Raw genomic sequence first — 16,205 nt, forward strand, 5'->3', positions numbered from 1 at the left:
CTATGACTTGCTGCTCAGAAACGAGAGCCAGGCAGCACTCTGCTGCTGTCTGCTGTGATGAATGCACTGATAAAGAGATTCAGATCAATGAGCCTGGCAGCTTCTACCAGCAAATGAATGGCTTTCAGTCTACGGGTTAGAGAGTCGTTAACTACCCAACCTGCTCACTGTCATTAGTGAGCAATCTCCACCGTGCATCTGCTCACCCGGCTTTATCCAACAACCCATCTCCCACTCCCTCGGCCCTGCAGCCACGTGAAGCCCTTTTCCCCCCATCCCTCAGCTCTGGTTGTGCTCACAAACAGGCTCTGGCATCTTTACTGAGCGAGGCTGGATCTGAAGAGCTGGGAAGGGGAGGATTTCATTTCTCTGTGTCTAAGCTGTTCCTGTAATCCTGCAAGGAGGCTTGCTTTGAAGCTCTGGCCCAGCTCGGCGCAGCTGGCTCATAGCCACAATCACTTCCACACACAAAAAAGCCAAGTGAGAGGCTAAAGAGCGGGTAGGTAGTCTCAAATGCTGACAAGTCAATCAAAAGCAGCCAGCACTAATTAGTGCCTCTGCCTTTCCCTGTCACGGCTGCCCCATTATGCAGGGACGGGAAGTCCCTCTGTGGGTCAGCTAGGGCCACCCAGGAGCTGCTGCAGACCCCAGAAGGCAGAGGAGGACTTGGAGGGGTCGGGGTATGAGGGCATAGCCCAAATTGCTACTCACGGAGCACTGATTCTACCCCTCTCATTCTTGTTGTCATGCCTTCCTTTTCCCTATCTTCTACAAGCATGGCCAGAGCCACCATCTGAGCCATTTGAGTTATTTCCATTTTCCTTGCTTTTCTTAAAGCCAGGGAAAAAAAAAAAGCCCCTTCCAAAGGAGTCCCAGGTGCCTGCTCATGAGAAGCAGGCATTAAGCAGGGAGGTAAGGAGAAAAGTACAGCAGAAACATTGTAGTAATATGGGATAATAATCCTCTGAATGCTGTGAGGTGACTGAATGGTGACATTTTCTGGAGTAGTGTGGTGTAGGAGAGAAATCAGTAAACAAATGCTTTCATTCAGCAGCAGGGCAAGGGAGGAGGCATGGCTGTTCCACAGGGACCCAGAGAGAAGCTCCAGAGCAAAAGAGTCATTAGAAGTAAGGAAAACCAATTGCTCAGAGTGATGGCATTGGCAGATACTGGCAAAATCAGACAGAGTGAGCAGCCCAAAGCATGGCTCAGCTGTGGATCACAGCTGAGCATTACACCACCATCATCTCCCACCCCCCAAAACCCCCTCAAAAATGAAACTACTGGAGTGTGGCACCTGCCCTTCCAGGCCAGCTCCCACGGCTTGGAGAAGACCCCACAGGAATAGATTGGAAGCATCCACCAAAAGCCATCAGGACATCATCCCCACCACACAGCATGTTCTGCTATGGACCAGCTGTGGAACTCTAAGTCCAGACCCTATGGGGTCTGCACTAAATGCAGCTTCAGAGATTTGGTTTTAAGAGGCTTGTTGGAAACACTCAACCTCTCTTTGCACCTCCATTTCCTAGTTACAAGAACTGCTATGGGACCTATTGCAATAGGCACCTAAGTCAGACTAGGTTGATTGTCCCATCTCCTTTTGCCACCAAATGTCCCAGAAGGATGACGTTGTGGCTGGAGGTTATAGTAATTTGCACTTCTCCCTGTAGTGGCCCTTCAAGGCAAGTCTCATGAAAATGGGTTACCTCAGCACTTGGGGCTTTTATGTCCTTCAGGTTTTACATCCTCCTTAACCGACATAGTCCCATAATCCTTACTCATAGTCTTTGAATCTGTATGAATAGCTAAGCCCCCTTAGAGTCTAAATATGGAGTTACAGAAGTTACTAAATACAGAGTTATTAAAGTTAATTACAAATTAAGGCTGCACACTGCAAGAGTCACATCCTGGCTTTGAATAATTCCTAAACCTCACAACTTCTTGGACCTTTGCTAAAGTTTCTGGTTATGCAGCAAGGACATCCTCAGCTCTTTGCATCTTTTTACCAGCACTGTTGGCCACATATAATGTGCCTGCTGCATCTTTTGCACAGCTGGTGCAGAAAGAACCACAGAGTACATCTCCAGAGTTCATCAGTTCAGGTCCTAAAAACCCAACACAGGTAGGGATCTAGGCACGCAACAGTTTACATTTCCTCCTAAAATGCTGCAAGAAATCCAATCAAGTATTTGCAACGATTAGCCAGAAATCTTTTAATTGTCTATCCTGCCACAGAAGCAGTGCTAGGGCTCAGCTGCGACTCCCTGACCATGGCATGATGTGCCCTCTAAGCAGTTGCAGTTTAGCAATCCCACTTGGTCTGCACGTAAACTACCTCCTGCAAAAAAAAAAAGGCAAAGCAAAAGGCAGCTTTGGGTGCAATGATATTGCAAACACAGCCTCACCTGCCTGTTACTGCTGTCCTCTGACCGACCAGGTGGCAACTCCTCATGGCAAAACCAGTTGGATTTAAGCATTGGTCAGCAGACAACAGTCCTGACAAGAGTAATGGGGGCAAATCCATCCCCAGTGCAACTGGGCTGGCACCAGTGATATTAGGCTGGAGATCGATGTGGTCCTCAGAGGCTGGATTACCACCCCAGGGCTCAGGATCAATACCAGAACAAGGAGCTGTGTTCCACACCAAGGCAAGGTTAACTCGGAATGCAAAGTGCGGGCAGTGGGTGAAGCCGCTTTAATGGGAAGGAATTGTCTGCTCGGAGCGTTGGCCTGAACAAGCCAGAGCCTGTGCCATGCAATTTAACAGTGTTTAACATCAAGGCTGCCGTTCCTATAGCTACTGAAGGAAGCTTAGCAACCCTAGGCACAGCTCCTGGGGCACAGGAGACAACCAAGGAGAGCACAGGGAGGCCTCACCATCACCCATACGTTAACCCTTTGGACCTTACATGCCACGCTGATGTGGCACTGAAAGCAGCTCCCTTGCAGGGTGGTTCTGATGAAAAGATGGGTACTCAGTGCTTTGTTAGTAGCAGATTAATTGCTTCCTTAACAAAAAAGAAAAAAGACAACAAGCATCTGTCTCTGTTCAAGGGCTAAGGCAGGATCTCCTCACCAGCCATGGGATTCACTCACGGATGATTTAGGCTCCACCAAAGCCAACAGGACCAGATGTGAGTTGCACTGGTCCCACATTTCTCTGAATGACTTTGTCCAGGCAGACTTGCATCTCTACGCTGAGCAGTTTCAGGGCTAAAACTAACCACTCTCCTTTTCTTCTGTGTCCCTAGGTCCTTCCTGCGCTTGGCTCACCGAGGCTGGCTTAGAAGGCTCTTCCCTCTCCCAAGACAATGGGGACTGACAGTGAAAACCCTGTACTGAGGAATGTGCTCATCAGTTTCAACTTGCTTCTGCTGGGCGCCATCCTCAAGCCTTTTGAGTGTCGGCTGGAGGTGACAACGGAGCCGGCCGAGAGGCCAACAGTGGATGAGGAGGGTGGCCTTGCCAACTGCAGCCCACCCACCAAAGAGCAGCCCATGGTCTTCCACCACATCTACAACATCAACGTCCCCCTGGACAGCTGCTGCTCGTCCATGTTCAAGTCTTCGGCCGAAGAGGTGAGTTCAGAAGACGACCGGCTGGCAGAGTACGCGGAGCAGACCTCCGACAGCGAGAGCCAGGTCACCTTCACCCACAGGATAAACTTGCCCAAGCAGGCCTGCAAGTGCTCCACCTCCCTCCCATCCCTGCAGGAGCTGCTGAGCAGGATTGAGATGCTGGAGAGGGAGGTCTCCATGCTCCGGGACCAATGCAACTCCAATTGCTGCCAAGAAAATGCAGCCACAGGTAGTAATGTCATCTGGTTAGCTCTTGCTGGGGACTGAGGGCTCAAGTGAAAGGCAGGACAAATACATCCAAAACTGGTGATGCCACTCAGAGTGGTGACAGAGGAAAAACCTGTGTTTGCCCATGACGTGGCTGTGGCTTTAGGGGAAGAGCTCTGCGTAGGTTCTCCAAGGCATGAAAACTCCTGGGAGGGATTTGGTCATTTGAGTCTCCACACTCTGCTCACTGCAAAAACCCTGTAATGGCCAGTGCTAAAGTCCCATTACATACAATTACTGCTGGTAAGGGGAGAGCAGGGTGATCTCTCAACTGCAGTCAGAGATCTGCCACGGCTCATGGGACAGGGAGGAGAGGCATAGCTGCAGCTCTCCTAAGCTGCCCCTGGGCTGAAGGCAACACCATGGGAGCTGGGAATAAACCCCTTCTTCTTCTCTGTAGGAGTGAATGCATATGAAAAGCTTGGTTTCATAAAAAAGAATAAAAATACAGGGAGAAGCTTCTGTTGCCATGAAAGATGCAAACAAAACCTGTAAGAAAGACACAAAACCATCAATAGGATGCTTCATCTGAAAAAAAAAAAAAATCTGTGTTTTGTGAAGCTCTCCAAGAGCTGCCATTAGGGTTACCTCATAGACAGCCCCTTGTTTCACCATGGCTGTTCCTCAGAGCCAGGGAAGCAGCATGCAGTCGAAATGGAATGGGTTGGGAAAGCTCAGGGCTAGAAGCTGCACTTTGATAGTAAGGTTTTCCTTATGTCTTGGTGAGGTCAGTAAGAGGGGCTGTCCCAAAGGGCACCCATCCTTTGTGCAGCCCAGCCCTGGAATCAAAGGGAGGAATCAAAATGAAAAGCAATTCTTTTCCCCTCAGTGCCTACTACGTTTTTTAAAGCTTTGCAGCTATTAGTGTGACTTTTCCAGTGGTACTCCAATTCCTCTATGTGTCAGACACATTAAAATGAAACAGGTGCAACCCACACTCAGGTCAACCAAGTTGGACCAAGGGCATGTCAGCCAGGGAGGGAGAAACTGGGACAGCACAGGCAGTGGGGTAGCTTGGGCTGACATTTCCCATGCAGCCAGTGGAAGTCACTGCATTTCCAGCCATGGGTTCAGCCCATGTTGCTCCCAATGGAACAGTCATCAGCTGCATTAGTAATTAAGACAAACATATGTGCCAAGGTGTGCACAAAGGGTTAAAATCATGTAGGGAACGCAATGGAAAAAAATCTGTTTTAAAGAAATTCATTTGAAACTCTGAAGGGCCTATATGGGCTTCTTGCAACATATCCAGACATTCAATGCTTGGTGGAGTCTCCACTTCTATCACAGATGTGCTGAGCTAAAACTGGAGGAATCTCATTTATTTTTGCTGGAGTTGCTTTCAATTCACTGCACCGTAAAGGAGATCAGGATTCCTACCCTAGCACCCAAGGCATTTCCCCAAGGAAAGCTGCTCTCTTCCAGCACACTTAAAAGCATCCTCTTTTGATAACTTAACTAGAGGCTGAGATCTGATGAGCTGCTGATTAGTGATTCCCAGTATTTGCAGTTTAGATGAGAAGCATCCTGCACAGTAACCTAAACGGGTCTGTTTGGTGCAGTATGTAACTGAACCCATTTTGCATGAGCATCTGATGCACCCCCATAGGAAGAGCTACTCAGAGAGCTCAGCTGGGATGGAAAACTTATACAGGGGAGAAGAACTCCTTTAGCTTTGGGTCTTTGTGGTGCAGGGGTTTCCCAAGGGTCAGAGGAATGCTTGGAAATCCATAAATCCAGTAAAAATTAATAAGTAAAAATGAACCCGTCTGGGATAAACCCTAAGCTGGAGCAATGGGTCTGTGTTACATGGCAAAACAAGGGAGTGTTGGCAATGTCTGAGTGACTGCTACCTTCATCCCTGTACATCCCTCCTCACCACAGAGAGTCCCATGTTGTTGAGTAAAGAGGGGACATTAGAGGTTGCCACGGTGGCCACATGCTTTCCCTGCTTTTCCACAACCCCAGCACACCCAAACCCCTGACACTTTGTGCAAAGCCAACAGCTCTCTATTAATCAGGCTTACCAGGAGAGGGATGAAGATGAAGTCTTTGGGTGCATACCTGCTCCCTGTAAGAGAGAGAGCAGACTGGGATCTCTCACCTGTAATAAGGAACAGTGGGTGGAGAGGAGACATGGCTGGTGCAGAGGGCTGAGCCAGGGAAGGCTTTTTCCCAGTAAGAAGTCCAGGGACGTTGCCATCAACTGAATGCTGAGCTGAAAAGAAGTTAAAGGGAGCACTTGTACCCCAACAAGGCTGATGGCACCCATAGCTATGGAGGCCAGCGCTCCCAAAGAGCTAAACTCGTGGAGACTCACCCAAACCGCATCATAAGTGGTTTAGGGCCTTAGGGCCAATTCTGCCCTTGCTGACCCTAAAGCCACCAGCTCCCCACAGCTGAGTGTGCTTAGCCAGAGGGAGGACCACTCCCTGCTTGCCCCACATCTTGCCCCTCTTTCCTACAGTTGGGAAGGGGACTGACCTGGGGCCAAGACTGACCTTTTTCCACCTCCCACCCGATGAGCTCTGATCCTTCTTCTGCCCCTTTGCAGGGCAGCTGGATTACATCCCGCAGTGCAGCGGCCACGGGAACTTCAGCCTGGAGTCGTGCAGCTGCGTGTGCATGGAGGGCTGGGCAGGCAGCAATTGCTCCGAGCCCCGCTGCCCCCGGGGCTGCTCCAGCCGCGGCGTCTGCTTGGAGGGCCAATGCATCTGCGACAACGACTACGGGGGAGAGGACTGCTCCCAGCTGCGCTGCCCCGCCGGCTGTGGCTCCCGCGGGCTCTGCGTGGACGGAGAGTGCATCTGTGAAGAGGGTTTCACCGGGGAGGATTGCTCCCAGCTGCGATGCCCCCGCGACTGCTCAGGGAAGGGCCACTGCGCTAACGGGACGTGCATCTGCCAGGAGGGCTACGCCGGGGAGGACTGCGGGTGGCTGCACTGCCCCAACGCCTGCAGCGGCCGTGGTGTCTGCCAGGATGGGCTCTGCATCTGCGAGGAAGGCTATGAAGGGCAGGACTGCTCTGCAGGTACGGGCGACATGTGTGGGGAGTGCCAGACCCTAATGTATGAGCATGGGCTTCAAGGCGCCCAGAGGCCCATAGGAGAGCCATGAGGCCTGTGAGAAACCTGTATCTGGCAGAGCATGTCACATAGGACCTGCTCAGGCCTCACAAGTTTGACTGTCTCCTTTTCGTCCCTGTCCCAAAAGACACCACAGGCAAGAGTTTGGGTGGCGAGCAAAAAGCCAGAGAGGATCATCCCAGCATCAGTGGCAAACCTTTGATGTAACAGCAGCCGCAGTCAGGTTCTCCTGAGCCTTTACTTTGTTGTAGCAGTTAGCAGAATCATAGAATCACCGAATGGTAGGGTGTGGAAGGGACCTCTAGAGATCATCCAGTCCAAACACCCTGCTAAAGCAGATTCACCTAGATCAGGTCACACACGAAAATGTCCAGATGGGTTTGGAAACCTCCAACAAAGGAGACTCCACACCTTCACTGGGCAGCCTGTGCCAGGACTCCCTCACCCTCATAGAAAATAAGTTTTTCCTTGTGTTGAAGCAGAACTTTCTGTGTTCCAGCTTATGTCCATCACCCCTTGACCTGTCACTGGAGACAACAGAAAAAAGTGTCACCCCACTCTGCTGACATACAAGCACAGATGACATGCAACCCCCAGCCCAAAGCCCATGCCTGTATCACACCAGCAGACCCACACACCCATCCCCAGGACTAGGTGGATAAACCACACATACCCTGACACTCACCTTACCTCTGCCCTTCCCATTAGTGGCTCCTCCCGAAAACCTGCGAGTGACGGGAATCAGCGACAGCTCCATTGAGTTAACGTGGGACAGCTCTGGGGCAGTCACCGAATATGTCATCTCATACCAGCCATCGGGGCCAGGGGGCACCCAGCTCCAGCAGCGGGTACCTGGGGACTGGAGCAGCATCACCATCACAGAGCTGGAGCCAGGTGTTGCCTACAATGTCAGTGTCTACGCGGTCATCAGTGATGTCCTGAGCATCCCTGTTACCTCCAAGGTGATGACCAGTAAGTATCCTACTGCATTTGTCACTTGGTACCCAGATAACCAGAGGTGATGCTCCAGCTGGCTTACACTTGCCACAAGGTTACATAAATGTAAGCCTTCATAAATGAAGGTTACATAAATGTAACCTTCTAGCAGCAGAAAAATTGTGCCTTCAGAAAAATATTGGGGATAATTTTATCCCCATTTATATCTGGGGACACAGAAGAGAAGGAAAATTGTCTACCCTTTGCAGAAAATCTCAGTCTAGATGAAAACCTGAATGCCTAAAAATCAAAGAAACTTTCTGTGTTTGATTGAAGGCCCTAAAATACAGCTCAAAATATTACACTTTTTCCTCATAGAAAATATTGCAATACATCACGGAAGACACAGGTTGTCTTCCCACCTCTGGACGGGTTCCCCATGACAAATCTCCATGACATGGGTGATAGCACAGCAAGAGGGGATGCTGTTGTGCATCAGGAGATACATGGTCCTAACCAGGACCATGATGCACAGAGGAAAACAAGAGAGCTGTAATGTCAACTTCCAGAAAGAATCCTGGGAAATGAAAGATACAGAGGGCAGGAGGAAAACATAAACTACCCAGACACCTCTTTTGCAACCCCATCACTCTTTGCAAGGTAATGCAGTGGGATGCTTCAGTGTCCAGCAGCCCAGGTATTTCCTTTTTCTCCTTCCACCTCATCTGGAGAGGGGAAAAAGGGTCTCTGCTAACAGCTACCAAAAAGTTCCCTGTTTTCATTACCCAGGTAACAAAACAGGCACAGGGAGCAGGGTGGGCACCAGCAGTGCCTGCACACCTGTCCCCCTCTGCTCACCACTCCCTGCTCTCTTCCAGGCCTTGCCATGCCACAGGGGCTAAAGTTCAAGACCATCACAGAGACGACGGCAGAGGTGCAGTGGCAGCCCTTCTCCTTCCCCTTCGATGGCTGGGAGATCAGCTTCATCCCCAAGGTATCAGACACTGCATGCATGGTATCGCAGGGTACCCTCGGTCACCCTAAAAATACGCTGTGAACAGATCCCAAATTAGCTTCCAATTACCTCCCCTGCCCCAAGAAAAAAAAACAACCTGTGTTTGCAATCTGTGTTCTTCACATCAGACAACCCCAAACACCTCAGCCTCCAATTGCCAGCTTGCATTTCCCTAGTAGCCTCTGGTGCCAAGACATACACATCCTTGAAGAAATTCCTCAGTAAAACCAAGAGACAAACATACAAATAAATAAACCTTCCAGCCTTGCTGCCTCTTGCTGTCAGCGCTTCATTTTCCCTTCCATCTCCTTTGCCATGACTACTCCTCCTCTTCCTCACCCCTGCTGTCTGCACACTGAGCTACCCAAAGCAGCCTGGATCGAGCTGAGCAGCCGCCAGCACCCAGACAACAACCTTCAGCACCCTGGAGTCACACACACATCTAATTCCTCCCACAGAGTTTTAATCACAGTGATGAACAGGTAGAAATTGTGCCAGAAAAGATGAAAGGATAAAAATGTAGCCCTAAATATCACACATTTTCTATGTGTGGCAACAAAAATTGTACATCAAGTATTCCATCTATATTCATAATTTCTACATCATTTAGCTGTAAGTATAGCTCCAATTGTATATGGAGCCTCTTTACAAGAGCATTCAAGCCCCAGCAGGACAAGAAATGCTGATTAAGGGCTCAATTATGATGTTTTCACTTGTACAAAACCCTTGCTGCAGTCAAAGGCATCTCTGGGCAGTAGAGAACTGCAGAACTTGGACCTGAAGTTTTAAATGCTCTTAAATGTATCATTATACAGCACAAAGCAAGGGCCCAATTGCTTTAAATAACTCACTTCCTCATTCCAAAAAGGCTGCAAGAATCTGGGTGCAATTTTGGGTACATCCCCATGCAAATTGTGTTGGAAGTCAAAGTTCAGGTACTACAGGTATAAACCAGGGGATAATTTTCTTTCACTGCCAGGAGGAAAACCAAAACAATACGGCAGCATCAGGGAAGAGCTTTTGGTGGCAAAAAATTAGCTGCTGTTGAAACATTTCACTGATACTCAGGAATTAAGCTCAACAGTATGCCCCCAAAGCAGATAAATGGGCATAATATCCATTGTAGGGTGAGGAATCACCAGCAAACTTCTCCCCACAGGGTCAACAACAATAGTTTTTTTTTCTCAAGCCAGCCCCAAAATACAAACCTTTGGCCCTCATTCATGGTTTTAAGCCTAAAAATTAAAACCACACAGAAACATTTGGGGATTAAAAGGAAGAGATATGGTGCAAAACGATGGCTGTTCCTGGATGCAGGCTTTTGGGGCAGGGAAGTAATGTAGCTCACTGGGCTTTGAACTTCCTACATCTGTCAGTCAAGCGCAAGGGCCTGTGCCATAAACGCAGAGTCACGCTCCTGTCTGCCAGCTGCTGAAATTGGACCCTGCCAAGTCTCCATCACTAGTTTTTCTCCAAAAATAAGGCAGAGGGATTTGCCTGGAAGCAACGCTCACTTGGGCAAATGCTAAACCATTGCCACATCCCAAATAAACCTGAATACCTAGTCCCAGAGGCTAAAAGAGTTATAACAACATCATTGTGAATAACCCTTCCAGGCAAAATTGAGCTTGCCTCATCATCTCAAAAATTGATTGAGAGAGTGCTAATTTGGTCTTGAGTCCCCCCCACGAGCATGCTCACACCCTCCCCCAGAGCAACCCTCCTTCCCTGGTCCCCATGATGCTCTCACCCCTCAAACGCTGGGTCAGGTGGGGATTACCCATCTACTGCTGGGAAAAAGATGAAGCAAAGATAGATTTAGGAGAGAAAATTAGGAAAGGTAAGATGGCAATTCATGGCTAAAATGGAAGATTTCCTGTTTAATGAGAAAAGAGATGAATATGAATTGAGAGCTATGCGCAAAGATTTGTTTAGCATGTTATTAGTGAAGACAGCGGCAAGAAAAGATCCTTTGTCCAAACACTGTCAGGAAAGGTGACATTTGCAGTTGCATAAAGCCTTACAGCTTTTCAGAGCAAAACCACAAAGCATAATGAGTTTAATAAAGATACTTAAAAGCAATGGATGGCAAAATAGAGACCTTAGAGTTTCGTATCTATACATGAACAGCAGAAGGCTTCTGGCACCTGAAGAGCAGGGAAAAGGAGTCTAGCCTAGGCTTTGGTTTCAGTATCTTTCCTCTTCTGGAAATATCAGACACACAGATGTCAAAATACAGAAGGGGGGGAGGGGGGGGAGTGGAGCAGAGGCAAGAAGGGTTGGGGGAGGATTTCTCAGCCCAACAATGTATGTGCTCCACACTTAACGGGTGACTTCATCCTGGGTTTCTGCACCTCCATGGGTAGGATGTGCCAGAGCAAGGACACAACTTAGGGAAGCAGGGCTGGATGTGGAAGGGCACAATGTGAGGGTCACCTCCCCTCCATGCATCAAGTCCCCCAAACTACTTTTTTTGGTTGTGTTTTTTAATGCTTGTTTCCATTCTCTGGCAGAATAATGAGGGCGGTGTGATTGCTCAGCTCCCCAGCACCGTCACCACCTTCAACCAGACAGGACTGAAGCCGGGGGAAGAGTACACTGTCACCGTGGTGGCCCTGAAGGAACAAGCCAGGAGCCCTCCCGCCTCCGACAGCGTCTCAACCCGTGAGTGAGCCTGACCCCAGGCAGCATGGCAGTGCCCTGAGCTTGGTCCCCAAAATAAGGTCCCATCAGTGACAGTAGCCTGCTACTGCATGGGCAGGGTTAAAATTAGCACCACTCAACTGCCCAAGCTACAGGTCCATTGCAGCAACATGCAGTAGTTTGTCCCTTCTGGATTGCTGGGAGCACAGAAACCGTGTCGAGGTTAATGGGGTTGGGAGCAAAGGCTCAGGTCTGCTTTTATTATACATCTGGATAAATTCCCCTTCTCCACTAATCTCACATTTTGGAGGTTGGATGCCCCCATGAAACTTCTCCATAAATGTATTGCCTATTCATATATAACAGACTGCTTTTCTCTCCTGCTTTTGTGCAAGTAAATGCCCTGTAATCCCACCAATTCAGGCAAGTCAGGCAGCAGGGCAGAGAGCCAGGAGCAACAGCACATCCCTCCTAATCAGTTCATTCAGACAGTCATCAATCCATCTCGTAGGCTACAACAAACCCAACTGGGTCTTCTCCTCACTGAAGGAGACATGGCAATGGGGAGAAGAGGCTCTCCATGCCAGACCTGCTGCAGCCTGCCTTGGCAGCCAGGCAGACGTTTACGTCCATCCAAGCTGTTGTAAACGGAAACAGCACTTAAATAGCTGCCGGAGGATTATAACAAGGTGATGCTCTCTCCAGGCTGCTGATTTGAGGTAACGGTGAGAGCAAAGGGAGGATCCCTCCCCCAGCAGCAGCTTGCTGCAGCTCTGAGCTTCCTTGGCACATTCCTCTCCTCCCGCTTTGCCTCTGCGCTCAGCAAGACGTGGCTTAACAGAGACATCTCCTGGTCAAGCCCAGATATTCCTTTCCTTTGGAAGTCAAAAAAACCAGAGGCTGGCACTTCTAACTCAGTGGCTGATCTTTGCAAGGGGAGTGCAGATGGAGTGGTGGGCTCCCAGCTCTTTGCTCCATGGAGCCATCTCTGTGCTGGTGTATCTGCCTTCCTCTGTGGCACCCCCGTAGCCTTGCCTCATCAACCTTGTTCTGCGTCAACACCTTGTGCTGGGATTGAGCAGCAAAGGCACGGTTTCATGCTGCACAGCTAAGTAGAACTTGATGCTCCCCTGCATCACCTGGGTGATTGGACAACACCAGGCAGCTGGAGATTCAAGGTTTGGATAAGCATGACCTGGTCCTTGTCAGGCTGGACACTCAGCTCCTACCTAAACACTGTGCTTCCCAGCTGTCCTCCCTTACCCATTCCTGTTTTGCTCCCAGACGTCACTCTACTTCTCTCAATTCCCCCATATGTTTTTTTTCTAACCCCTCTGGTCCTTCCTGCCCCTGCCCACACACAGCTCCCACAGAACTTCCCACCCTGGGGTGCAGCATTCTGTAAATCCTTATGATACAGCATTGCCTTCTAATATATTTAGTATATTAGATGTACTTGCAAGCAGTATAGCCTGAATTACAGAAATAGTGTTGTTTTTTTCACCCACTTATGATCATGTAAGTGATAAAACAGGCTGCCCAGCAAGCTCCATGCATCAACACTGCCATGGCACAGGAGCAATGGCCAGGCTGGGCCCATCCCTTCACCCCTGCAGCCATTAGGTCCTGCTGGGCTCAAGGTATCCACAACCCAGGCTTAAGCACATGTTTTCCAGAGGTGGAATGTTGGGGGATGCAGTGGATGAAAGGGCCTCATTCTCTGCAAAAGAAAGCAGAAATGTCCAAAATGGTCTGACAGTAGGTCCCTGGTGTGAAATTAACTAAAATCCCTGTATCTCAGAAGGTCTGGTGGATCGTAGCCCCGGTTCCAGCTAGTTATGAAGACTCACCAGAGCAGTTGCATTTTCTCCTCTCTCCCTGCTGCTAAGACATCAACAGCTTTCAGAGCCGATCCCTCAGCTTGACGACAAACCAGGAGCTGGCACAGAGGCAGGAACATTTCTAGAGACATTCCTCAGTTCTCAGTGCTTGGATCAGTCCTTGGCCCCACGTTATTTAACACATTGTCAACACCTTTCAAAAGACATAATATCACTGCTGATAAATTTTACCAGTGACAGAAAAGCTCAGAAAAGAGTAAATTGAGTGGAAGGACATCATCGACAAAAGCAGCTCAAATGTCTTGAATAGTTGGGCACAAAGGAAAACTGTGTGTTCTCCAGTGCATCATGAAGTATGAGCATTTATCTAGGAGCAAAGAAAGTGGACTGCAGTTAGATGTAGGAGGTTTTATCCTGGGAGATGCCACCTGAAAAAGCCAGGGAGGGAGGGAGGGAGTGTTGCCAACAACCAGCTCAAGAGAAGGGCAAGAGTTGCACAGTAGCTGCAATGGGCATCTGTGGGAGAGTTGCTGGGTCCTGCTCTGGTGTCCACAGCTCGGGAGAGACAGCAGTGAAGTGAAGAGGGTTCAGGAAAGAACTGGAAGACTGGGACAAGTGTCTGGGAACCCACTCCATGAGGACCAAACCCCCCCGAGTACCTTGGGATGAGGAGTCACATCTCTTGCCCATGCCACATCTCTGCCTTGTCCCCTGCTGCTAATTCAGGCCACTCTAAAGGTTGGGTTGAAGCATTCCTGCAGCCAGTATCCTCAGAGCTGCCACCTTTTCCCCATCCAACTCTCCCAAAATAACAGGTGCCCGTTTCCCTCTCTCCTCCACAGTCATCGACGGCCCAACGCAGATCCTGGTGCGGGACGTCTCCGACACAGTGGCCTTTGTGGAGTGGACACCACCGCGCGCCAAGGTGGATGCCATCCTGCTGAAGTACGGGCTGGAGGACGGGGAGGGCGGGAGGACCACCTTTCGCCTGCAGCCCCCCCTCAGCCAGTACTCCCTGCAGGCCCTGCGCCCCGGCGCCCGCTACCACCTCGCTGTCAGTGCCCTCCGGGGTGCCAACGAGAGCCGGCCAGCCCTCGCCCAGTTCACGACAGGTAGCTAGCTGCCTTTGCTGGGACAACTGGCAGGAATTGTTAAGCCTACAGCAAGCAGGGGATAGATGGCTTGCTGCAGTCTGCAGATGGGCTGTCCTGCAACAGCATTGGGTTTTGCATATCTGGAGCCAATTCAAGGGGGTTTTGCAACCTGGGATTTGGTGGTGTCTGGTTTTCCCCTGGCACGAGCAAGCTGGGGTTTAATCCGCTGTACTGCAAGGAAGCAGCACAATGAAAACATGATGGTTAAGGTGCAGGTGTCAATGGAGACACCTGAATGCAGGTGCCTCACAACTCATCACAGTCCTGGTGCAGAGCAAGGCAGAACAAACATACACCCTGAAAACCCCCTCCACTAGTGCCTATGTTTCTGTTTGGTCCCTAAACCTCCAGTGCAACAGGCCTTATTTATGCCCCATGCCCCACGGGGATGCTCACATGGTCCCCAGAGCAGCCAAGGTGAGCCTGGATGTCAGCAAACAGGCAGATGACTCAAAAACTTGTATTTAGATGAGAACTCCCAAGTGAACTCCACTTCGGCCACATCTTGCTGCCGTATCAAAGCTGAACCTGCAGCTGCCTAGGACACACATCCTCATCAGCTTCAGTGCCTGTTCAGACTCACAGCTTAGCTTGCACCCATGGCTAAATCTTTAAAATCCAGCAGTTTACACTCTTAATAGCACCTGTCCAATATCAATGTCCAATTCTCAAAAGCACCCAAACCACAAGCACAGATCTGAATTCAAGGCGATGCTCACTCCCCTTCAGCACCAAGAGCCAAGGCAGATGCCTCACCTGAGGAATCAGCAAGTCAAGAGGCTGAAAGCAGCCCGGTCAGAAACATGGTTATCTTGTTTTATATCTTCTCTGAATATGCTAATTGCTCAGTAAAACTTTAATTAATGTTAAGCCTGCAGATAGCTAACAAGCTTAATTTAGCATGCCATAAAGGAGAAGGTAGAGCGCTCATTTCAGTGCTCGTCTGTGGTATATAAATTACTTGTGTACGTTCCTGGTGGATACCAGGCTCCAACTACAATAACTGCGGAGTGTGAATCGTGTGTGTGTGTGTATGTATCTCTATAGATAAATATTTTGGATGAGATATTCACCCTGACTGCTTTGCTGCGTTGGCCTTCCTTGCTTTATTTCTAAAAGGCAACATACAAAAGCCCCTCCTAGGCTCAGACCTGTCAAGGAGCAGTAATTACCCTTCATCTGCTGGCTCCCAGCCCCTGCCCAGCATCAACATGTCGCTCCCCAGAGAGGCTTACTGTGCAAACCAGAACAGCCTCAGCAGCAGTAATAAACAAACCCTCTGCGCCACGTCTGAGTGTGAATGAGCGTGTAAAGATGCTTGAGGTTCTTCTAAGAGCAGTTCAGGCCAACACGTGACTGCTACAGAGCCCTTCTCCTGAGCACGCTGCCTCAGTTTCCCTTACTACAAGATAGAGGGAAAACACTTTTTCAAATAACATGCAATTAGCTCCTGAAGCAACTTACTGAGGGATGCTGTGAATGCCCCAGCACTTGCATCGGTCTCGTGGCTGGCATCTCCCAACTGTGCTGAGCAGGAGGCGAGAGCACACGTCCCAGCCCTTTCTGTGGGAATATGCCCCAGGGAAGGGGGACAGCACATGGGACCTCATGGGCATCACAGTCAGGTAGCCTCTTCGCTGCTGTTTAGCCGAGCCAAGGTGACGGGGTGTGTTCCCAGTGCC

The 16,205-nt window shown here is 49.7% G+C and overlaps 1 protein-coding gene across 2 annotated transcripts in view; it reads left to right on the top strand.

Annotated features, from left to right (window-relative positions):
* Positions 1-3,314: 3,314 nt before the first annotated feature.
* TNR (tenascin R) overlaps positions 3,315-16,205 on the top strand; it is a 29,289-nt gene continuing 16,398 nt past the window's right edge. For both annotated transcript variants that reach the window (XM_062003726.1, XM_062003727.1), the window contains exons 1-6: positions 3,315-3,810; positions 6,403-6,879; positions 7,643-7,906; positions 8,749-8,864; positions 11,399-11,549; positions 14,212-14,481. In XM_062003726.1, coding sequence (XP_061859710.1) covers positions 3,315-3,810; positions 6,403-6,879; positions 7,643-7,906; positions 8,749-8,864; positions 11,399-11,549; positions 14,212-14,481 — 1,774 coding nt within the window. The remainder of the gene's footprint in view (positions 3,811-6,402; positions 6,880-7,642; positions 7,907-8,748; positions 8,865-11,398; positions 11,550-14,211; positions 14,482-16,205) is intronic.

This window comes from Colius striatus, chromosome 10 (assembly GCF_028858725.1).
Source record: "Colius striatus isolate bColStr4 chromosome 10, bColStr4.1.hap1, whole genome shotgun sequence".
NCBI classification, from domain to species: domain Eukaryota; kingdom Metazoa; phylum Chordata; class Aves; order Coliiformes; family Coliidae; genus Colius; species Colius striatus.